At 39.7% G+C, this 25,803-nt stretch overlaps 2 protein-coding genes across 2 annotated transcripts in view; both read right to left on the bottom strand.

Annotated features, from left to right (window-relative positions):
* LOC100344499 (transmembrane protease serine 11G) overlaps window positions 1-4,697 on the bottom strand; it is a 39,348-nt gene extending 34,651 nt beyond the window's left edge. The window contains exon 1 of the mRNA XM_008267799.4: window positions 4,536-4,697. Coding sequence (XP_008266021.4) covers window positions 4,536-4,543 — 8 coding nt within the window. The 5' untranslated portion in view covers window positions 4,544-4,697. The remainder of the gene's footprint in view (window positions 1-4,535) is intronic.
* A 6,979-nt stretch (window positions 4,698-11,676) lies between these two features.
* The window catches only part of TMPRSS11F (transmembrane serine protease 11F), an 84,093-nt gene continuing 69,966 nt past the window's right edge, over window positions 11,677-25,803 (bottom strand). The window contains exons 10-11 of the mRNA XM_008267796.4: window positions 24,640-24,782; window positions 11,677-14,541 (exon numbers count right to left, since the gene is read on the bottom strand). Of these exons, the coding sequence (XP_008266018.1) occupies window positions 14,383-14,541; window positions 24,640-24,782 (302 nt within the window). The 3' untranslated portion in view covers window positions 11,677-14,382. The remainder of the gene's footprint in view (window positions 14,542-24,639; window positions 24,783-25,803) is intronic.

Below are 25,803 nucleotides of genomic sequence, written 5' to 3'. Positions count from 1 at the left end.
TGGATTGGCATTCCAGGGATAGTGAAAGTGCTGTGTAAAACAGAGTGTATCCTAAAGAAACAATTTTAGGGCCGGTGCTGTGGCGTGGCGGGTAAAGCCACTGCCTGCAGTGCCGGCACCCCAGGGGCGCAGGTTTAAGTCCTGGCTGCTCCACTTCCGATCTTGCTTTCTGCTATGGTCTGAGAAGGCAGTAGAAGATGGTCTAAATTCTTGGGCCCCTGCATCCACTTGGGAGACCCGGAAGAAGCTTCTGGCTCCTGGCTTCGGATCGGCACAGCTCTGGCCATTGCAGCCAACTGTTGATTGAACCAGCGGAGGGAAGACCTCTGTCTGTCTCTCTCTCACTCTCTCCCTGCCTCTCTTTAGCTCTGCATTTCAAATAAATAAATAAATTTTTTTAAAAAAGAAATAATTTTAAGTATGTGCAAAAATAATCAGAAATATGCTCATTGTTACAGAAAATAATGCTACAATACATTATAAGCACAGTACTGACTCCAATGTGTGTAGATTTACCAGGATGGAAAAATAGAGAATGCATTACAATTAACGATTATCATTATATTTTCCAGTATAAATACTTATACACACATCAACACATATTTGTGTCATATTATGTTTATTTAAAAATTCAGACACATTCATTATTCTTGTTCAGTTTTGAGTCCACCTGTCTTCTCTCTCACACACACTTTTTTGTACTGATTCTTATTCCATTCATGACACTGATCTCCTACAGCCCAAGGCACTATCACAGAAGACAAGGGAAAGGGTCAGCATCATGGTGTAGCAGGTAAAGCTGTCCCCTGTTTGCCAGCATCCCATAGGGGTGCCGGTTAGTGTTCTCTCTGCTCAATTTCTGGGCCAGCTGTCTGCTAATTACTTGGAAAAAGCGCTGGAAGGTGGCTTAAGTGTTTGTGCCTCTGCCACCCACCTGGGAAACTCGGATGAAGTTCCTAGCTCCTGGGTTCTGCCTGGTCCAGTCCTGGCCATTGTGGCCATTTGGGGAGTGGATCAGTGGATGGAAAATCTCTGTCTTTGTATCTCCCTCTCTCTCTGTAACTCTGACTTCTAAGATAAGTAAATAAATCTTTTTTATAAAGATGATGAAAAGAGATCAGTCACATGACAAATTTGTTTTCCAAATTAAAATTAGTAGATTGTATTTTCTACATTTATGTGTTTTCACTTAACAAAGTTTTTTTATGATTATTGCTACAAAACAAAAACTTAACTTTAGTGATCAATGTAGAAAATAACTTAAAATACACTGATGGATGTCACTACATGAAGAGACTTTACTATTTCTGTCTGGGGAAAAAAGAAATGTAGAATTATGCATAATATTATTTTAGCTATGAGATAATCCCAGGAATCTCCTTAACAGTTACTCAATTTCAGAAATAAAATAAGGATTAAATATTATAGATATACTCACACTTTTTCACTATATCTAAACAAGAGTGGCTTTCTGAAAAAGTAAATAAAGTATTTTGTGAAAAAAGGAACCATTACAGATGGTTTGAAATCCATTTGACTCAAATTGAGAATATTCAAACAACAGGAACTACTCAGTTGTTGGTTGAGAATAAGTTGATCAAAAATAAATTTGAAGAACAATTAAATGGTTTACCTAACATATATGTGCCAAGCATTCTACCAGGTGCATGTACTGGCATGCACAACAGGGTCTAAAACACGTTTTTTTCATATTATTCATGGTACCAAAAACTATTAAACAAAGATCTATTTGTAGATCCTAAATGAAAATGGCCCTTAGAGAGTCATTTACTCTGAGGTATTGGTTATCAATAGGAAGAGTAGAGATGGCTTTTCAATCCTACTGAACCCATCTTACCACCCTTAGTCCCCAAGTCCTTCTGAGCCACAACGCCAAAGAAAACCAAACACAGTACAGCAAAAAGAAAAGTTGACCCACTAATATTTCTGAATAGATAATGAGACTGTGAAATTTTTAAGGATTTTGGACTTGCAGGAGACACTACTGAAAATATTGAAAATGGAAGGTAAAAGGAATGTAGACACCTAACTAGTTTCTTGGCCTATTGATCAGAGTAGTATTTTTGCTTTTCCTGGATTTTTTTTTTCATTCAATTTTCCCAATTCCTCTCATGTTATATCAGTATCATATGTCTGCCACTCTGGTAGATTTCTTTTGCCTTTAACCAGTCATAATACACAAATGACATTTATCTAAGCCTTAAAAGGAACTTACCAGTGGAGGTTTAGCTTAGAGGTTAAGAAGTCCATGTCCCACATTGCAGTACCTGGTTTCATGCTTTACTTTGGGTCCTTGCTAATGTAGACCATGGGAGGTAGTAATGATGACTCAAGTAACAGTCTGTGCCACTCACATGGGAGATCTGGATTCAGTTTTTGTCTCCTAACGTTGGCTCAGTCTGGTCCTGGCTATTGTGGACATTTAGGGATTGAGCCAGCAGATGGGGACCCTCTCTCTGTCTACCTCTCTGTCTCAAATTAATTAAAAAAAAAATTCAAACTATGGTTATTCATTCCTGAGTATGCTCCCTAATGCCAAGAATGGTTTCTGGCATATAATGTTACCTGAGCAAATGTGGGGCTATATCTGTCTGTCTCTCAAGTAGATAATAAAATCTAAGAAAAATAAATATAATAAAATTTAAGTAGATTGATTCAATTATGTTATTGGTACTACTAATTATTCCTCTTCAGATTAGAGATATTTCCAAGTTAAAGTAATGATGTAATAAATAAAATAATAAAAGTAATCATGTTTCTATTAGAGTCCTTTTTATTTTTTATTTTAATTTTAAAGACACAGAGAGAGAGAGAGAGAGAGAGAGACAGAGATCCCCCATCTGCTGTTTCATTTCCCAGATGCCTGTATCATTTGGGCCAGGCCAAAGCCAAGAGCCAAGAATTCAAACCAGATCTCTGATGTGGGTGACAGGGACTCAACTAGTTGAGCCATCTTCTGCTGCCTCCCAGAGTGTGCATTAGCAGATTTCTGGAATAGAGAGCACAGCCAGACTCCAACTCAGGCTTTCTGATACAGGATGCAGGCATTTCAAGTATGACTTAGCGACTGCACCAAATGCCTGCCTCAGTTCATTTTAAAGTAAATCCTGCCGTGTACCAGTTCCACAAAAGAGATTGGTTAAGGTTGGAAAGTTTGTTTTTGTTAGTTTATTTTGTTTTGCCTTTTAATAACCTAAGCTTTAAGTTGTCACTCTAAAATGAGTTGGTTGGAAGAGGAATATTTTAAATGACTGTAAAGAGTTAAATCTTATTTAGAGATCATGATTTAGAAATCTATGTGTATCTAATTGAATTTTATATACAAATATGAAATTACTGCCAATGAGTAAAAAAATATAACTTCGGTTAATCATCTAAAAATACGTATGTAATTACTTCATTATCTTGAGTAATTTGTATTAATAGGCTTCATATTTGTGTATGAAGAATTAATGTTCATGGTTGGCATTGTGGTGCAACAGTTTAAGCCATTGCTTGGGACATTGACATCCCATATCGGAATTGTTAGTTTGAGTCTCAGTTATTCTGCTGCTGATCCAGTTGCCTTCTAATGATCTAAATATCTGAGTTCCATAAGATACCCAGATGGAGTTCCTGGCTCCTGGCTTCTGTCTGATCTAGCCCTAGCAGTTGTAACCATTTGGGGAATGAACCAAATGTTGGAAGATATTGTTTCTCTCTCTCTCTCTCTCTCTCTCTCTTTCATTCTTTCTTTCTCTCCTCCTCTGTGATTCTGCTTTGCAAATAACAATTAAATGAATAAATTCTTTTTTAAAAAAAAACATGTTTAAAAATGTCAAAAAATGAAGAATGAATTGGAAGAGTAAGGGTCAAAAATCCTTTAGATTTCCTGTTTATATACTTCCTTACTAAAGCATATTGAGATTCAAAAATCTTAGTGTCACATATTTGTTTCTCACTTTTTTCTTATGTTGTTCATTAATGTTTTTCTATTTCAAAAGACAAAGAAGTTCCAAAGGTCATGAATATTTGCATTTATTTTTTGAAATTTAGCTACATGTAATAATTGTAGAATGGAAATTAAAATACAATACTTCCTATACCACTGGAATATTTCCCCTCTTATCCATGGATCAATTAAATATATGATTTAAGAATGAAGATCACAAACAGTATTATTTATTATAAACTCTTAAGAGAGGGTGACAAACTTTTCCTTCCTTCCCCATTCCACCCTTACAACTTTCACAACTAAACTCAAGCTCTCTTTCTTTCCTCCCTCTCTATAGTTATCTAATTGTCACATAAAATCTTCTAATTAAAAACCAACATGTTAAACTTTTCAAATCTTAATTATAAAATCATTAGTATGGTTTCCTGAAATAAAGAAGATTATTATCATTGTTACTATTTTCTTCAAGAAAAGTAGAGAAAAAATGGTTAGATTGCCAGTTTGGAATAATTTCTAGTTGTCATTGGAAGCCACAAATGCAAAATGAATCTTTCAAACATGAAATAAAGTAAGTACTTACTGATACATAATGCACTGCTGGGAATGAAAAATCCTCCACCTCTGTGCTTTGCGACTTCTTGTCAAATGAATAGTATCCTGGGCATTCTTTCAGACTTGTAAGCTGACTAAAGTGAGAATGCTTAAGGATTTAAAAGAAACTAGTTGAACAAGTTGGGATGGGTACGTGTTAACCAATGGTATGGTTTGAGATGAAGAACCACTTGATCAGTCTTTGTTGCAGGAAGTAAGAATTTCCGGGTTCTGGCTAAGTAAGTGGGAAACATTATCAAGTCCACAACTGGGCAACACCCCTTGATATTTTGAGACATTTTCTGTTTGTGTTTCCAGAGGTAACCTCTTCCTTCTGAGTCAGTACAAGTCTGGTCTCAGGCCCTGCCATTCATCTCTCTCAGAGACAAGCCTCAAACAAGATCTGAGGTTTTCATAAAACGTCAGTTCACGCTTGACTCATTCTTTTCTTAGCACAGTGGCACAAGTGCTCCTTACATCTGGTCTAACAATTATCTGTGTCTACCCTAAAAGGGGATTCTGCTTGAAGGTGGGGAAATGAAACTTATTTTGAGTCCCATGCCATTTGCAAAGGCTTCACTGTTTATCTTCCATCTGTGTGTGCTGCTGTTTCACTATAGTTGTCTGCCTTCTCTGACTTAGCTGAATTTTCCTTCCTGTTAACTTATCATTATGTTTCCTATAGAGTCTTTGCCTTACATCTCAAAAAGGTCTCAGCCTTCGTATTGCAGCTTTCAAGTCACTTAACTAGCATTGGGCAATACATGCTCTGAAAACCTGTACCCTAAGGTAATCTCCAGGATGCACCTGCATCCCATGCTCCCACACTATCTGAACAACCCTTAACCTGCAACATCTCCTCAGGTAAGCTTCTAGTTTCAGTTTTTCTTATTTTCAGGCTTATAGATGCATTTCTCTGGGTAGCGAATGTTTTGAGGTTCAAATCATGCACTTACCCACACCTCTGCAAAACTGTGGTATTCAATATTTATTGAATCCTTGTTTTCACCAATTTAAACGACTCACATTTCTGCTTATTTTTCAACCCTTCTTTCACTGTGAAAAAATGTTTCTAAAAGAGGATAATGTTAATACTGTCAATAAATAGTATATATAGGGAAATAGTCAAACTGGCTAATAAATAGAAAAGTCGATTCGTTTATCAGTTTTTACTGCTGTGCAATGAAATATTACAAGCTTGATTGCTTAAAATAACAGCTGTTTATTATCTGTTCTTTATCTGTAAGACAGAAGTGAGGGTGAATTGGGCTGTGTGTGTTCTCTGCTTAGAGTCTCAAAGGCTGAAAGTGAGGCACACACGGGCTAAACTTTTTTCTGGAGGTTTGATGAAGAAGCAATCCAAGTTAATTTTGTCTATTTTCAGAATTCCATTTCTGATAGAAAGACTAAGGTCCCCATTTCCTTTAAGAGGTAGCCCGTATCCCTTAATGCAATTCCCACTTTCATCTTCGTGTCAGCAATATTGTATCTTTTCACACTTGGGATCTCTGACTTTCCTGCTACTGGGAAGAGAAAATTGTCTGCTTCTAAATGGCTTTACTTTTAAGGTATTAGATTAAGCCCATTTAGGTAATGACCCTTTTAATTAACTTAGCCAACTGGTCAGTAGCAGCAATGGTGTGAACATCTGTTTTCTCTCAAAATTTCTGTGTTGAGCTGGCACTATGGCGTGTTGGGTAAAGCCGCCACCTGCCATGCTGGCATTCCATAAGGGCGTCGGTTTGAGTCCCGGCTGCTCCACTTTTAGTCCAACTCTCTGCTATGGCCTAGAAAAGCAGTAGAAGATGGCCCAAGTCCTTGGGCCCCTGCACCCTCATGGGAGATGCGGAAGAAACTCCTGGCTCCTCGCTACTGGCTTTGGATTGGTGCAGCTCCAGCCATTGGAGACAACTGTTGAGTGAACTAGTGGATGGAAGACCTCTCTCTCTCTCTCTCTCTCTCTCACTCTGCTTCTCCTTTTTTCTCTGTGTAACTCTGACTTTCAAATAAATAAATAAATCTTAAAAAACAAATTCCTTCACTGAAAACCTTCTATCAGGGCCAGTGTTGTGGTGGGCAGATTACGCTGTTGCTTGCAAAACTAGCATACCATATTGGGAGTGCTGGTTGGAGTCCCTGCTGCTCTGCTTCTGATTCAGCCCTCCACTAGCGCTCCTGGAAAAGCAGAAGCAGATGAGCAAAGTGCTTGGGCCCTTGTCACCCTCATGAGAGACCAGGATGGAATTCTAGGCTCCTGGCTTCAGCCTGATCCAGCCCCAGCCATTGCAGCCATTTGAGGAGTGAACCAGAGGTTGGAAGGTCTCTCTCTCTCTCTCTCTCTCTCTCTGTTTTTCCCCCTCTCTCTGTCACTATGACTCTCAAATGAATAAATCTTAAAGAAAGACTCGAATCCTCAATGTGGTGCTGTCAAGAGGTAGGCTTTAGGAGATTATTCGATCACAAGGTTGGGGCCCTTGTAAATGAGATCCCAGAGAGCTGCCTTAGTCCTTCCACAGGAGGATGCAGTGAGAAGCTGCTTTCTATGTCTATTCACTGACACCGAACCTGTTGCCATCTTGATCTTGGACTTCCTAGCCTCTAGAACTGTAGGAAATAAATGTTTGTTGCTCATAAGCCATCCAGCCCATTTTTCAAGTTTGCTTATTTATTTTTATTTTGAAAGACAGAGTGACAGAGTGAGAGAAAATATCTGTGGGGGAGAGAGGTAGAGATCTACAGAGATAGAGACACACAGGGAGATCTTCCATCCACTGGGCCCAAAATGGGATTGTGCCAGGCTGAAGCTAGGAGCCAGGAGCTCCATCCTGATCTCACAGATAAGTGGCAGGAACACAAGAATTTGGGCTATCAAAGGCTGCCTTCCAGGCTGCATATTAGTAGGAAGATGGATTGGAAGTGGAGACTGGACTAGATCCCAGTAACTCTGATATGGAATGTGTGTGTCCCAAGCCAGCACTTTCTATGCTCCAGATGCCTGCCCTTATACTTTTGTTAGAGCAGCCTGAACACATCGAGAGAGTGGCCTTAATCCTATCTCCAAACTCTCTTGTGCTATGGAATGTGGGATAATCATGTGTATGATTTCTCATTGTATTCACTATGGGATTAGGGTTAAATAATTCTACCAACCAAAACAAAACAATTTCTGTATACTTTAAACTTTGTATTTCATAAGGCCAGGCAAACTTAGTGAAAATATGGTCAAATTGCTAATGCAGCTTCAGAAAGCAAACTTAAAGTGATGAGGGAAAATTATCTATACAAAGGAGTCTGTTGGTGGGTGAGACATCACAGTTTGTTCAGAGAACTGTGAATATTTTTTAATAACTAAAATGAAAAATAGAGGTAGAAGAGCAAATGAGCAAAAAACAAGATGGGAATTTTAAATAGAAAATGAATAATCATGAAATTGGTGTAAATCAAGAAAATGGATTTTATCTTTACTCTAGATGTCAAGAGCTCTTAATACCTCTTTGTCCCAGATGCTCCACTTCTGATCCAGCTTCCTGATAGTGTGCCCGAGAAAGATGCAAATGATGGTCCAAGTACTTGGGGCCCTGCCACCCACACCTGGATGGTATTCAGAGCACCTAACAGATGGAAGATATCCTCTCCCCACCCCTCTCTTTCACTATGCTTTTTTTAAAAAAAATAAATAATTTTGAAAATATTTATTTATTTATTTGAAAGTCAGAGTTACATAGAGAGAGAAGGAGAGGCAGAGAGAGAGAGAGAGAGAGAGGTTTTCCATCCGCTGGTTCGCTCAACAGTTGGCTGCAATGGCTGAAGCCGGGAACCAGGATCCAGGAGCTTCTTCTGGGTCTCCCATGCAGGTGCAGGGGCCCAGGGACTTGGGCCATCTTCTACTGCTTCCCTAGGCAATAGCAGAGAGCTGGATCGGAAGTGGAGCAGCCAGGACTGGAACAGGCACCCATATGGGATGTCGGTCAGCGTTGCAGCTGATGGCTTAACCAGCTACACCACAGCACCAGTCCCAATAAATCTTTTTAAAAATTATGTTCATACTATGCTATAGTCTATTAAGTACATAATAACTTTGTATCTAAAAACACCAGGCAAATACCTTAATTTAAAAATATTTTATTGCCAAAATAAATGATAGTGCTTGTCCAAGCCTGCAGTGAGTCTGGATCAATTTGCTGATGGAGCATCTTGCTTTGATGGTGATGGGTGCTGACAGATCAGGATGACAGTTGGTGAAGATTGAGGTGGCTGTGGAAATTTCTTGAAATAAGACAACAGTGAAGTTTGCTGTATAAATTGACTCTTACTTTATTCTTATTTCTAAAAAGTTTAGGGAGAGACAAAGAGAGAGATCTTCCTTCTGCTGGTTCACCCCTCAGTTGTCCGCAATGGCCAGAACTGGGCTTGACTGTAGCATCTGGGTCTCCCATGTGGATGCAGGGGCCCAAGCACTTGGGCCATCTTCTACTGCTTTCCCAGGCCATAGCAGAGAGCTGGATCAGAAGAGAAGCAGCCAGGACGTGAACTGATGCCCATATGGGATGCAAAGATAGGCTTAACCTACTAAGCCGCAGCGTCGACCCCAGTGAATAATTTAACACTGTATAAAAATGTCTTTAAATCTTAAATATTTATTTGTTTATTTGAAAAGCAGAGTAACAGAGAAAGAGGGAAAGTAAGAGAGAAAAGGTGGAATATCACCTGCTGGTTCACTCCCCAATGGCCAGGGTTGGGCCAGGCCAAAGCCAGGAGCCTGGAACTCCAAGTGGTTCTCCCTACTGGGTGCAGGGGCCCAAGTATTTGGGAACTCTTCTACTGCTTTCCTGGATGTGTTAGCAGGGAGTTGGTTTGTAAGCTGAGCAGCTGGAACTCAAAGTGGTGCTCTGCTATGAGATGCTGGCATTGCAGGTGGCAGCTTAACCCATGTACCCCAAAGTCAGCCCCCCCCCCTTTTTTTACAGGCAGAGTGGACAGTGAGAGAGAGAGAGACAGAGAGAAAGGTCTTCCTTTGCCATTGTTCACCCTTCAATGGCCTCTGCGGCTGGCGCGCTGCGGCCCGCGCACCGCACCTATCTGAAGGCAGGAGCCAGGTGTTTCTCCTGGTCTCCCATGGGATGCAGGGCCCAAGCACTTGGGCCATCCTCCACTGCACTCCCTGGCCACAGCAGAGAGCTGGCCTGGAAGAGGGGCAACCAGGACAGAATCCGGTGCCCCGACCGGGACTAGAACCCAGTGTGCCGGCGCCACAAGGCAGAGGATTAGCCTAGTGAGCTGTGGCACCAGTGCCCCTTCTTAAATCTTAATACACATGCAGCATTAAGTCTAGGGTGATATCAATTTTAAATAATATATTTTGTAATATTTTGTACTTTTTGAACAGATTTTAAGCATTCCTGACATTTGTGATTTATGACTATGTAAGAAAATCTCAACAGCATCATCAGGACACAGCTTAATGTTATGTTTGATAACCTGCAGACAGGAACAAAGTCTTTTTTGTCTTTTTAAGTTATGTGAATGCTGCATTTTCCTTATTTATTAGTTGTAGTGAAAATGTTAAGGCAAGAATATATGGGACCCTGTAAAAGAACATTCATTATAGATATTTCAAAATGCAACCTAATAAAATGTTTTTAGTTTTTGGCATTTTATGGGTTTCTTTTAGTTTTGTTTATAAAACAAATTTTCTAATGAGGTATTAAAAAGGACAAAAAGAAAAAGAAACATGTAAGAGCTCAAAAATTGAGTTGCTTCTCATTTTAAAACCTAGAATGGATTTTTTATTTGTATGATATCAAGGCTTTAAATTATTTCATATTTATAAAGCTTAATGTGTAGGATGAGGAAAACAAAGAATGAGGGATGACTGTGGGGTGAATTTTCCATGAAGTGTTGCCACCAGCCAGTTTAACTAGAGTAGCAGCTTTGCTTACACTAAAATCATTCTTCATTTCCAAGGCGCAGTTGGATATGGTTTTGAATGGGTTATTCTCTTAATCAGAAATTGGGTTTATTCCAACAATCTATCTTGCTGAACATTGTGTGTGAGTTTAGCTTACCTTATCCTATTTTTGCAAGAGAAACAGTTTGACAATAGTCAAATAATTACAGTGACTTTTAGAACAGCAATGTTCTAGTTACTGAACCTAGGAAACTCAGGTTAGAGTAATGGATATAAAATTGCACAAAATACACAGGCCTCTGTATTCTGTTCCTACACTGCCTGTAACTACTGTATGACGTCCCAGAAGTTGTCTTGGCCTTGACCACACATCAGCCAAAACAAGATGTCATTAAAGATAATCTTGTGGGTCCCTCTAGCTCCCACAGCTATGGTTCTAGCATTAATTTCAATCATCTGTAACAAGTTGATTTTTCATTTCCATGAAAGCATGAAGGAATGCTTCCCACAAATCCCCTCTCTGTCAACTAAACATTTTAACAACAACAACAAAAAAGTTAATGAGCATATTCATTTGGGTGGGCAGACCGCTACTAATACATTTTTCTTATTGTTGAATCATGAATGTTTCACTGAGAGACGGTTGTTAACCATGGGCAAAATTTTTGTACAATCTTGTTCTAGCATTATAAACTAGCCCTTTAGTTCTTGTGGCTCCCAAAACTCCATTAAGATTCCACTGGGATTACGTGCTACAGAATGTAATGTCAGCCTAATGGGTTTGTCCACTCTTTTATCACAATAAGTCTCACAAGTTGTAGATTTTTTTCCAGTGAAAAGTCGTGCATATTGTTATAGCATCACCATACAGAAGTTTTTGTTTTGTTTTGTTTTGCTTTTAAACACAAATGTATTTGTAAAATTCACAAAGCAATAAAAATGCCAACACTGTAAAAAATACTTCTTTACAATTACAATGCATTTCAACATCATGTGTACTGATACAGGTTTACAGTAACATATTTTTCATTTTTAACAGACTTTAACCATTATACTTTTCCAATTTATTATTCACCAAGAAAGCCTCACAACATTGTCATAAAATAGAGAGCTTTGTGTCCCACTTGGTGGAGGGAAAACCTGAGGTAAAAGATATTACATAGCTCCTATAAAACCACTTATTAGGTCAAACACCAAACAGAAATAGGGCCTACAAATCCCGTTTTAAAAATTCACTTTTCCATTTCTTTGATTTATTCACAGCCTTTTGTATTTATTAATCTCCTTTGTGTTAAAATGTCATTGAATTGAATTAAGGCAAGAAATATTTAAATCAGTACACATAAATTCACAGATAGTTATACACAAAAAGTTATCACAGTGCTATTAAATACAAATAAAATTATATGAAAGTACATACCCATTGCTATAGAACTTGCATAAGGAAAAGCTATATATATGGAAATATATATAAGACAAAATTACTTTCTTGTATCTAACAAGGAAAGGGTTTAACTTTAATATAAAAAGCCCATCATCAATCAAGTCCATCTTAATAATGCTGAATATATTCTAGAAAGCTTTAGATGTTTCTGTACTACCTACAGATAGCAGGAGTTTAAATTAAGGAAATGTGAGAATTTAGGCTTTTGCTCTGTTTTTTTCTGATGATAGTTCTTTCTGGTCATCAGCTCAGAAACTTGATGACATTTTCTTTTTAAATGGGAAGTGTGCGCATGGATGATACCTTACTGAGATGTAAGGATGACAAGTAGGAGTTTTTAAAGTTATATTCATTTTGTTTAATATATTACATATCAACATACATACATGTAAAACAATGAAACTTTGTCATTAAAAAATGTGACAGGCCATATTTTTCTCCAGTGAATCAGAACAAAAAATCTAGGCTTCACATTTGATGGCTAGAGATGAACACAGGTACAGCCGTACAGTCGCAGCCATGGTGACAGAGATCACAATGTCCTATGATTAGTGTCCATAAGCAAACATAGTGAGAAATATATTAGTGAGATATAAAAATGATTTTATAAATCCAGCTCATGTATTTTTTTACTATATAATTAAAAGTATTTCTAAATCAATTACCTGCTTTAAAGAATCAAGGAACAATTTTGAAAAAATATAGGAAACTTTATTAAGTCCAAGAACACTAATGATGATGAATAGCACCTAACCCATCTTGAGAGACTGCTGTGCAAGACCTTGTCTGTAAGTACTTTTCTTGTATTAATGCATTTAATTCTCAGAACAACCATGTGAGGTATGGCCATTTTTATCATCATTGAAGAGATGAAAGAGCTTCTGAACAGAGATATAATTTGTGTAAGAACACATAGCCCATTTATAGCAGAGACAAAGTTCAAGCTCAGGCAGCCAGGCTCAAAGACGGTGGTCTCTGCCACTGTGTCCAACACTAGGCATTGGCTGGCCGTATTTAAGCCCAAAGTCATTCACTTTTTTGACAAAATTGAGTCCATTTATCTTAAAGCTCACCAAGGCATTCACTTCCATTCATTAGGTGCTTAGTTTATGCCAAACACAGTCCTAAGACTTTTATACAAATCAACTCTCCCAACCTGATGGTCTTATAGACAGCTAACCTGTCAGAGAGTTGAAGACTTACAAAAGCACCAGTTGTCATGTACTGATATACATATTTCTAAAAATAATTAAATATCTCATTCAAAAAATTTAGTGTGTTGATCCTGTTACTAATCATTTCATAACCTTAATCCCCTTCATTTGATCCTTCTTGTACTCATACGATAATACTTCAAAGGGTGTTTCTCCTTCTGGGCTGACTACAACTAATGTATGAATGGCAAGACACTGTCACAGAGTAAATCAGAAATACTTCTTAAAAACACAGCATACTATGGCAAAATCAATAAGAAGCGAATTGCTTTGACAGATAACACTCTGATTGCCCGCTCTCTTGGTAAATACAATATCATCTGCATGGAGGATCTGATTCATGAGATCTACACTGTGGGGAAACACTTCAAGGAAGTAAATAACTTCCTGTGGCCCTTCAAGTTATCTTCTCCTCTAGGTGGGATGAAGAAAAAGACCACCCATTTTGTAGAGGGCGGGATGCTGGCAACAGGGAAGACCAAATCATCAGACTTATTAGAAGGATGAACTGAGGTGTCTCCTATGGTATTTTTGTAATCTGGTCAGATAATAAGTGGCAACTACAGTCAAATTGAAATAAACTGTTGTATTGGGAAAACACACACACACACACACACACACACACACACAGCATACTTCCCGAAGTTAGTGCTTGGATGTAAGACATAGTGGTAATGACAAGTTCAATTATATTTAAATACTTTTAAAATGGCACCTCTTGTGGTTAATGCTAATGCTTTGTATGGTTACCCAGGGTACAATTCAAGTTATATTGCAAAGGATATGATCCTCCATTCGAGCCACTGAATGTCCATTCATTGGTTCTAGAAAGTTGAATACCTGAATTCTCAGGGAAGACTGCTGTTTGGTAATTTTTCTAAAAGGATCCCAAGTAGCTTCAGGTATTATATGAGGTATAATTTTGGCATTCCTGGCAGTTCTTCATATCCCGTGGAAAATGTTGTTCCTTCTCTTCATTGAGGGAAGCCATTTTTCAATACTCATCTTACTAAGAAGTATCACAAACAACTCCCCTTGTGAGTGAGGAGAAATTTGAGTGAAATTTGCTGTGTCGTTTTCCCTTGTGGGAGAGACAGTTTGGTCATATGGACACAAAGGCTACCTCATATTAGTCTGGTCCAGGTCCAAAAAGGTTCTTGACATCTAGCAAAAACACTGATCAAAACCAAATGAACATAAATAAAAATACACAAGATGCAGGTATTTCCACTCCATATGCCCTGCATCCAGAATTCACAGACAATTCACACTAGATACCAGTCTTTGAGGCAATCCAATCTCTGTACTTAGTCACTCTTGTGTAGACTCCAGGTTTTTTGGGAAGAGCACATGACTGTCCCCAACTTACTATACCCACAATATACCAGATGTCATGATTATCATAAACCAGAGGTCCACCAGAATCACCCTGAAAAATAAAAACAAATAAAAATTTGATATCATTAACTCTAATCCAGTTCAGTAGGAAGGTTATTGTAATCATCTATCTTCCACAGAAAAAATTAGAAACTGATACATAGATCACAAAGCCTGACAATAAGTAGAGTATATTTTGGTCTCTCAATCAAGTTAAAATGTCATGCTAAATTTTTAGAAAAGATTTATTTTATTTGTTTGAAAGAGTTACAGAGAAAAAGGAAGAGTCAGTGAGAGAGAGATCACACACAAACACACATACACACACAGAGAGAGAGAGAGAGAGAAAGAAAGAGAGAAAGAGAGAGAGAGAATTGGCCACAATAGCCAGGGCTGAGACAGACGGAAGCCAGGAGCCTAGAATTTCATTCTGGTATCCCATGTGAGTTGCAGAGGCCCAAGTACATGGGCCATCCTCCTCCGTTTTCCCAGGCACATTATCAGGGAGCTGGATCCGAAGAGGAGACTTGAACCTGGGCTCATATGGGACGTTGCTGTCCCTGGTGGTGGCTTAACCTGCTGCACCATAACACTGGCCCCAAAGTAGCTGAGACTTGAATTATCTCTTCCATGTGAGATGCAGACATCCCAAGCAGTGGCTTGACCCACTGCACTGCAATGCTTGCCCCATGGGTATACTCTTGATCTGCTTTTCTTTTAGTTGTCTACTTCTAATTTTGTTTTCCTGATGAATTTTATATAAACTACTTTAAATCTCTTTTGGAACAATGAAGATAATGTAAATAAATACTTATAAATGTAGAGATGAAAAGTGTGATCTCAAAAAATCAAACTGCCTGGGTTTAAGATCTAGCAGTATTAATAACTGTGAACTTGATTAAGATCCTTAACCTTTTTTTGAACTCTGTAATTAACACACAATTATTCTTAGGTGTTTAAATTTTAACTGAAAAGTGATCCCTCTTAAATATAAGAGTGGGAATAAGAGAGGGAGGAGATGTACAATTTGGGACATGCTCAATCGGACTTGCCCCAAATGGTGGAGTTAGAATCGTGCCAGGGGATTCCAATACAATCCCATCAAGGTGGCATGTACCAATGCCATCTCACTAGTCCAAGTGATCAACTTCAGTTCACAATTGATCACACTGATAGGTCTAAGTGTCAAAGGGATCACACAAACAAGACTAGTGTCTGGTAATACTAACTGATAGAATCAAAAAGGGAGAGAACGATCCATCATGGGAAGCGGGATACACAGCAGACTCATAGAATGGCAGATGTCCTAAATAGCACTCTGGCCTCAGAATCAGCCCCTAAGGCATTCGGATATGGCTAAAGAGCCCATGAGAGTATTTAAGGCATGGAAAGCCAAGACACTCTGGAAAAAAAAAGAAGACCTAAATGAAATATCTCTGCAAGTGAGATCCCAGTGGAAAGAATGGGGCCATCAAAGAAGGAGGTACCTGTCTCTGAAGGGAGGAGAGAACTTCCACTCTGACTATGACCCTGTCGGAATAAGATCAAAGTCAGTGAACTCAAAAGGCTTCCATAGCCTTGGCAACTCATGACTAGAGCCTTGGGAGATTACTGATGCCATAAACAAGAGTGTCAAATTGTTTAGTCAGCAACAGGAGTCACTGTGTACTTACTTCTCATGTGGGATCTGTCCTTAATGTGTTGTCCAATGTGAAGTAATGCTCTAACTAGTACTGAAACAGTGTTTTGTACTTTGTGTTCTGTGTGGGTGCAAACTGATGAAATCTTTACTTAATATATACTAAATCAATCTTCTGTATATAAAGATAATTGAAAATGAATCTTGATGTGAATGGAATGGGAGAGGGAGCAGGAGATGGGAGGGGTGCAAGTGGGAGGGAAATTATTGGGGGGGGGAGCCATTGTAATCCATAAACTGTACTTTGGAAATTTATATTTAATAAATAAAAAAAACAGAAAAAAAAGATCCTTAACCTTTTTATGACTCTTCCATTAACTATGTATTGAGTTCCTATTATGTGTCCCAGGCATTTTTAAAAGTTTTATTTATTTATTTGAAGGTCAGAGTTGCACAGAGAGAAGAGAGAGAGAGAGAGAGAGAGAGAGAGAGAGAGAGAGATCTTCCATCTACTGGTTCACCACCCCACTGCGACCCAGGCATTTTTGTGAATATTGAGGACACAACGGTGACCACAGTGAAAGATCATTGAACTCAAAGAGCTTGAAGTGGGAATGAGATGCAATCTAGGTGTGGCAAAACTCTGGGTCATGAAGGAGCTTGGTCCATGCCTGGTTCTGCAAATGGAAGGGGGCTGGAGAGAGAAGAACAAGGGGGACAAGTGGTATATGATGCAGCTGGAGAGGTAGGGAAGGACTTTTCCATGAAGAGCTCTAGGAGCCTTATTTAGAGGGATTTTTGTTTGTTTTGTTTTATCTTAAGACCACAAGAAGCCATTGAAATGTTTTACTTGAGAGTTTGACATGCTTAGATTAGCATCTTCTTAGAAATCATTCTGGCTTTTGCTTGAAAATGCGTAAGAGAGCATTAGACTGAAAATGAGGAAATCAGCAAGATGGGTAGTGTTATTGACTGTGGGAAGAAAAAGGGATAGAAGACAGAAGCTAAGGCGGCAGGATTGGGGAAGGCAATGGGAACACGGTGATGAAGGGATAGTTAAGAAGGTAATTTCCAATAATTTTCTGGATATGGGATAGGGAGAGAAAGTTTCTAGTCTTCTGGCTTGCTTAATAAAATTAAAGGGGCTAACCTTCACATGGGTACAAAACATAGGAAGAGGATCAGGTTGCATGGGTAGGGGCATAAGAGAAGAATCAGGTGCAGCATTTCAAATCTGAGATGTGTTTGAAATGTCCAAAGTGGAGTTGTTCAATAAGACTTGGATATTTGATTCCAGAGCTCTGAGGAAAACTGGGCACTGAAATCATAAACTTGGGAATTATCTGCAAAGAGATGGTAACTGACACTGTGGAAGATAATTAGATTCTCCAGGGAGAAAGTAGACATTGATGTGGGATACAAATCATTACAAGGCAAGGGAAGATAATATTTTAAGAAAAGGCAGTGTTAAGCATCATCAAATACTATAAAAATGTTAAAAAAAGAATAAGGCCAAAAAAGCATTTGCTGGATTTTAAAAACACAAATGTCAGTGGTGAGTCATTGCAACTTCAGGAAGCACCATTTTAGTGGAGTAAGGGAAGAGAAAACTGATGGAAATGGATGGAGGAATTAATGAGTGGTGTTCTCCGATGATTTTTTCTCCGCAAAAATTTACAGCTTGGGTGCAGGTGGAGTGGCAGAGAGTTTTTCCCAGGTTTGGCACTTTGTCAGACAGAACCATTGGAAAGAGAAAGCAACAAGTGAGCTGGGGGTATAAGCAATAATGTGCTAAAACTGATGGCAACAGTGTCATGGGCTAGATGGAAGAGGAGCATAATTATTCAGTTCTGTCCAGGTCCATTCTCCCCACAAACACTCGCAAATATCCCATTACTTGTGACTGAAGCTGTGACATTCTCTTGGACTGTGGAACTGAGAATAACTGTACAAGAAGACTCTGGCCATGTTGTCTTTCCCAAACTAATACAGCACTGCACACAGAGGATTCTGTGAGACTGTGGTTTTTCACAGAGGAAGGAGAGAGTTAGAGATGGACATTCAGCTTCCTCATCATTCTGGGATTTTTCATAGCAGGTGCTCTCTTGTCTCATTTCATGGGAAACATCAGAGATTGGCAGGGTTGGGCTACCTGGAGTCAGTTAGAATAAAAGAATAAGAGGTGGGGCCCCTGTTAATTGGCACAGATCTTGGTGGTGGCTCAGCATTCCAGGCAGCAGAAGCAACAACCAGGAAGGTTAACCACTAACATTACTCTGCAGGAAATACGGTCTTTGGTTTTCCCAGGCCTAATTCCCTGGCTAGCCTCCCTATCCAGCCCTGGTGCTCTCCTTAAGCCTTTGCTAAGCCAGGAGGCAAGAACAGGTCAATGAATATTTGCTGAGGGGAGCATCTGGCCTCTCCCTGTCCTAGCATCTGAACCATTATTCCACTAAGCCTCAGGGCTCTGCTTGAGGCTACCTTAGGATGGGAGGCAAGCCCATGACCTCATAAATCTGTGGAACACAGCTCTGACCCCTGCATACCTTAATTGATTGAGAGTAATCCCAGAGCCTTGCTCAATCTTGGAGCTGAGCACATAACCCTGCCCAGTGACAGAACCCAACTGCAGTATTTGCCAGCCAGTGAAAATAATCTACAGCACCACCTGATTAGAGACGAGTACAGAGTTTAGTCAATAGCTCTGCCTTACAGCAGAGGACAACCAGTGATATGTATTTTATAAAAGCTTTATTACAGGCAGACCCTATGCCTGCTAAATACTGCCCAAGAAAGTGCCCCCAAAAATGTTTTTGGGTCAAAGTAGATGGGTACACAATCATGGTGATACTTTCTTAGATGGGGCCAGGCAACTCCAAGACCAAGTCAGACAAGGATAAAGTATCTGGTCTTGAATCTGGTATAAAATTCTGGTCATTGCCTCTCCTTGGCGACATAGTGTGCACATTCTTTCTGCATCTCTGTACACTATTGTGTTTTAATGTCTTTTTTTTTCTCTAACAGAAGACAAGCCATCTAGCTCCAGATGCTTCTAGGTCAGGGCTTCCAGCCTACCCCATCAGACAAGACGACCAGTCCTCTAGAGCGAGCAGGACAATGTTTTCCGAGGCCACCCTCAAATGCCATAGGACAGATAGCAAGAGAAAAATATATATCCAGCTCTATGCCCATTTGTCAGCTTCTGTAAGATGGATCTTCATCCATTCTATCCCCCATAAGATTACGGATATTTTCTCTTGGGGGGGGGGGATGTTAGGTAGGAAGTTAGAAATTGGCCTATGTATGTGAGAGGAACCTGATGAAAACAGCATCTGCAGAAGCTCACCTTGGAAGTAGCTCGGTATTTTATCCTCAAAGTCCTGCCCAGACCCTGATAAATTTCCAGGTGGCTCAGCCCATTCCCCAAGGGATGCTCCCCAGGACAATCCTCTCCCAGCACCAAATTGGTTACCTGGCATGATAACATGGTGCGATAAAACTTTCACAACCTTTCTCCAAGGCAGGCACCCTAGGGGAAGCTCTATCTGCCCCATGCCAGGCAGGCTATCCAGTCGGATAGCACTGGGTAGTAAAACCCCTGGAGGAATTTCCCCAATTTACACTCAGCAAACCCTTTGTCCTGCAGGAGAAGGGGGAGAAGGGAGAAACAGTGGGAAGAATTAGACCCTTTTCCTTAAAAATCCCAGTCTGAACAAAGACCACGCTCTCAGCTCTTAGCTTTCTGCTGAGCAGCCTGCCAGGCCTGCCAGCTCTATTTTCTCCATTTAACCATGTAACCTTGCTTTCCCACAGCCTGAGTGACTGGGCGCTTTCTCTTTGTCCCTTCCATTCTGATGGATGCCCTACCCCAAGAAACTTTGCTACTTTGCTTACCACTGCAAAGAGAAAGAGAGAGAGAGAGAGAGAGAGAGAGAGAGAGAGTTTTTCCATTCACTGGTTCAATCCTTAGACAGCTGCAATGACCAGCACTGGACCTGGCCAGAGCCAGGAGCCAGGAGCTTCTTCCAGGTCTCCTACATGGGTGCAGGGACCAAAGCACTTGGGCTGTCTTCTGCTGCCTTTCCTAGGCCATCAGCAGGAAGCTGGATTGGAAGAGGAGCAGCTGGAAAGGAGCTGGTGCCCATATGTCCACTATTCCACACACTGGTCTCCAACCAGTGGTCTAAACAGACCATGGAGCACAGCTGGCAGTTCCACTTTACTCCAGAGTATGGACAACAGCCTTGTCCAATAAGGAACATGACAGAATCTATCTGTCTGGGGTTGCTAACAACTGGTCCAGCCAAAAACTGAGGCTAGATTAAATAGCAAAGGTCTACAAGTACCAAAGAGGACGAACAAAAGCTGGAATAAGTGGCTGTTTCCTTAAATGTGTAGGAGCTAATGTAAGAACCCAAGATTATGAAAATTCAGGGAAATATGATACCACCAAAGGATACTTAAGAAAGCTCCAATAATGGACCCTAAAGAAATGGATATATCTGTGAAATGACTGACAAATAATTTAGAATAATTCTTGTAAAGAAGTCCTGAGAACTATAAAATATGAATACGGGGCAAGCATTTGGCCTAGTGGTTAAAATGTCCACATTTGTTAACAGAGTGCCTGGGTTTGATGCTGAGTTCTGGCTCCTGATTCCTGCCTCCTGCCAATGCAGACCCTAGGAAGCAGCAGTGATAGCTCAAGTAAGTGGATTCCTGTGACTCACATGAGAGACCTGGATCGAGTTCCTGGTTCCCTGATTTGGCACTAGCTGGGGACTATTGTTGCTATTTGAGGAGCAAATCAGCAAATGTGAGATCTCTCTCACTCTTTCTCTCACTTTGCCTCACTCCATCAAATGAATGAATATATTACAAAATTTTTGAAAAGAAAATATAGATAGAAAATTAAATGAAATGCGGAAATTAATTCATGAACAAAATAAGTTTGTCAAAGAATTGGAAAGAATAAAATAGGAATCTATTAAAAAAGAATACCTGAAATATAAAAATTCAACAGAAAACTTCAATAGCTTCCAGCAGAAGAAATAATTAGTGAACTCAAAGATAGGCTATTTGAAGTTATCCCGTTATAGGAGCAAAAAGACTCACCAATGGAAAAGGACGAACAAGGCCCATGAGAATTAAGCATCATCATCAAGAGAACAAACTTTAAGTGCAGTTGGAGTTTATAAAGGAGAATAGAAAGGAAAGGACCTAGAAAGTATATTTAAGGAAATAATGGCTGAGAATTTCCAAAATCCGTGGAAAGATAAGAATATCTAGGTATAAGAAATTCAAAGGTATCCAGTCAAATTCAACTCAAAAAGAAGTTCAACAAAACACTGCATAATCAAGTGATAAAAAATCAAAGACAAAGGAACATAACAGTTAGCTAAGTGTCATCAATAGATGAATGGATAAAGAAAACATGGTTTACCCACAAATGTTACTCAGTCTTTTTTTTTTTTTTTTTTTTTTTGACAGGCAGAGTGGATAGTGAGAGAGAGTGACAGAGAGAAAGGTCTTCCTTTGCCGTTGGTTCACCCTCCAATGGCCGCCGCAGCTGGCGCGCTGTGGTCAGTGCACCGTGCTGATCAGATGGCAGGAGCCAGGTGCTTCTCCTGGTCTCCCATGGGGTGCAGGGCCCAAGCACTTGGGCCATCCTCCACTGCCCTCCCTGGCCACAGCAGAGAGCTGGCCTGGAAGGGGGGCAACTGGGACAGAAACCAATTCTGTCACTTGAGATGATATGAATGAATCTAGAGGACATTGTGCTAAGTGAGATAAACCAGACATAGAAAGACTGGGGCCAGTGCTGTGGCGGAGCAGGTAGAGCTGCCGCCTGCAATGCAGCATCCCATATGGGCACTGGTCTGAATCATGGCTGTTCCCCTTTAGATCCAGCTTCCTGCTGGTGGCCTGGGAAGGCAACAGAAGATGACCCAAGTGTTTGGGCTCCTGCACCCATGTGGGATTCTCAGATAAATCTCCTGGCTCCTGGCTTCGATCAGGCCCAGTTTGGCCATTATTGCCATGTCCGCCGTGAACCAGTGGATGGAAGAGTTCTCTCTCTCTCTTTCTCTCCCCTCTCTCTGTAACTCTGACTTTCAAATAAATATTTATTTTTTTAAAAAAAGAAAGATAAGGACCACATGACCTCCCTTATATGTGACATCTAAAGAAGTTTAATTCATAGATGTAGAGACTAGAGTGATGCTTACTAGACGCTTGGCAGAGAACACTTCAGAGAGAAAGAATGAGGAGTTGCTGGTTAAGGGGTACAAAGCAGCAACAGAAAGAACTATAACACATTCTATGGAGTGCTCGAATGACTATTGGTTAGTTTCTCAGCAGAAATAGTGTAAAATCTCCTCAGTATGGATTTGTTCAAAGAATTTTTTGGATATGATTTTGAAAGGTCAGGCAAGCAAAGCAAAATAAACCAATGGGATTGCATCAAGCTAAAAAGATTCTGCACAAAAAAGAGTAAATGACAAAGTAAATAGATAACATATAGAATGGGAAAGCATATTTGAAAATCATATACATGACGTTTAAAGAAGTCAAATGGCACAATAGCAATAAAACAAATAATCTCAGCCTCCCAAAATGAGCAAAGAACATGAACAGACAATATTCAAAAGAGGACATTAAATGATCAATAGGCTCATGAAAAAATGCTCAATATTCCCAATTTATTAGGGGAATGCAAATTGAAGCAACAAGACATCAACTCAAACTTGTTGTAATAGCTCTTATCACAAAGATGAAAGACAAATGTTGGTAAAGATGAGGAAAAAATGCATCAGTTATTACAGAAAATAGTATGACACTTTCTCAAAACCAAAAAATACAACTATCATATGATCTAGTGGTCAATTTCTGGGAATATATCTGAAGTTATCTAAATCAGTGTTTAGGAGACATTCACCCTCATGTTCATTGTAGCATTATTCACAATAGCCAAGATATAGAATCAATGTAATGTTGGTTTAATGGATACAGAAAATGTGGTTTATATACACATAATCAAATACTATTCAGCCTTAAAAAAAGAACAAAATTCTCTCACTTAGGACAACATGGATGAATCTAGAGGACATTATGCTAAATCAGATAAGACAGGCGCAGACAGACCAGTACCACATGATCTCACTTACATGTTGATTCTAAAAAAAAGTTGAAAACATCGAAGTAGAGACTAGAGTGATGATTACCAGAGGCTTGGCCGTTGAGGAGGGGAAAGGTGGAATGTGGAGTTGTTGGTCAAATGGTACGAAGTTTCGGCTGGACAGGAGGAATCTACTGCTGAGTAGAATGACTATATCAATAATAATGTGTTGTAAATTTGAAAGCAACTAAGATATAAATGGTGAAGTGTACCACCACAGAAATTGTTGAGCAAGTGAGTTGATGGCTATATTAATTAGCTTATATTAATCATTTTACATTGTGTACATATAGCAAAATAATGCATAAATATAATATAGTTATGATTTATCAATAAATAAATAATGACATCTAAGCAGGACAGGATTAATGAATTATAAGAACAGAGAAGACTCAATAGTCTATAAGTCCCCATGAAGTTGAGCAAAGAACCTATTTTATTCAATCAGTCAACAGCAAATATTTGTACCAGGCACTGTTTTAGGGTCTGGGAGTTTAGAAATTAAGAATATAGCTTTAAAAAATTCTCTGCCTTCATTGACCTTACATTCTACTTAGAAGAAAAATAGTGAAAAAAAAAATAAACCAAACAAAACAGATAAACAAAAATGTGGTGTACTGGGTGGTGATAAAAGCCAAGTGTGATGGTGGTGGGGACAGAGAAGGCTCACACAAGGAATGTATGCGCATGTTGCGTGTGTTGGGAATGAAGGTTGGTAGGATGGACTAAAACATAGGGAGAGTATTCTTGAAAAGCAGGTGGCAGGGAGGATTAGGGAGCATAGTAAAATCCTGATACGGGAATGGAGATGAGGTCTAGGAACGGAGTCCAGCATTTCAACAGGTTGATGTTGATGTCACAGGGCATGGGATGGAGAGGAAACAGGTTTCTGTTGTCAGTGCCACCAAGAACGAGAGCAATGAAGGGGAGCAGCATGGAGGCTGGGTGAAGAAAACAACATGGATCTGATACAGTAACAGAGGGGAGTGGCAAGCCGTTCAGAGGAGAGGTTTCTGAGTTTGTTTAAGAAAATAACAAAAGAACATAAAAGTAATTGTGGGAACCAAAACTACGGAACAGTAGATTTTAATTTTTTAATTTGTGAAATAGAAATAATTACAGCACTCCTTTTATCTCATTATTCAAATGAAATGATGTATAAAAAGTGTCTAATTTTTGTTTCGTCATACATGCAACGTTCAATATGATTATTCAATAGACATAGATCTTGGTGAAAGAAATGTCATCTTTTTCCCTAGTAAAATATATGCTGAGTTTAGAGAGAGCACATGGAAAATTTCCTTGTGAAAATTTGACCTTTATTTTGGCCTTACCTTACATGCATCTACTTTTCCTTCCATGAATCCAGCACATAACATCCCCGGGGTTATCAGGCCATCATACACGTCTTTTCTATTACACACATCAGTGCTTATGGTTTCCACCCTGGCTTGCCGAAGTTTATTTTGTGTAGGTCCTATTATAGAAACAAATAGTGTTTTTTTTTATTTTTTATTTATTTATTTTTTTTTGACAGGCAGAGTGGACAGTGAGAGAGAGAGACAGAGAGAAAGGTCTTCCTTTGCCGTTGGTTCACCCTCCAATGGCTGCTGCGGTCGGCGTGCTGCGGCCAGTGCACCGCGCTGATCCGATGGCAGGAGCCAGGAGCCAGGTGCTTTTCCTGGTCTCCCATGGGGTGCAGGGCCCAAGCACTTGGGCCATCCTCCACTGCCCTCCCTGGCCACAGCAGAGAGCTGGCCTGGAAGAGGGGCAACCGGGACAGAATCCGGCGCCCCAACCGGGACTAGAACCCGGTGTGCCGGCGCCGCTAGGCGGAGGATTAGCCTAGTGAGCCGCGGCGCTGGCCAACAAATAGTGTTTTTATGATGAAACTATATCTAAGACATGAAGGCGGGGCAAAAGCACACAATTATTTTATTGACAGAAATTATCACCTAATTTTACTTTCTGTATTGTTAAGTGTCTATATGGAAGGAATTAGCAATATACATGCCCCACGAATATATTTGTGTATCTTTCAAGGTACTCTGAAAACTATATGCAGAACTTTGTATCTATACCCATATCTATGTCTGTGTTTATTTTTCTTTTTTCTTTCTTTTTATATGAGAGGATAGTCCACGTTTTTCTGTACATTCTGAGAGGTTCATCATCCTGATCTTGCCCAAATGTCATAGTTTCCATATAAGGGATCCATGGCCATGGAAATCATTGACTTCCCTGAAGTTTTTCAAGTAGAAACCAGGACCCAGTTAAACAGGTATATTTGCTCTGCTCTGTTTGTAGTGTGTTGTTAGGGTGTTTTGTAATTTGGGAAACAAAATTGATGCCCCTTATGTGCAAGCAATCTGATGTCAGTACAAAAAGTTCTGGGGGTTAGGAGTGGGGGACATTACACCACTGAATACAGGAAGGGAAGTAGGTAAAAGTTATTGTTGAGGAGCCTTGAGCCAGCTAACAGCCACAAATAAAACAAA

Source organism: Oryctolagus cuniculus, chromosome 8, assembly GCF_964237555.1.
Source record: "Oryctolagus cuniculus chromosome 8, mOryCun1.1, whole genome shotgun sequence".
Lineage (NCBI taxonomy): Eukaryota > Metazoa > Chordata > Mammalia > Lagomorpha > Leporidae > Oryctolagus > Oryctolagus cuniculus.
The sequence above is the reverse complement of the archived record's forward strand: the minus strand, read 5'-3'. Positions and strand labels throughout refer to the sequence as shown.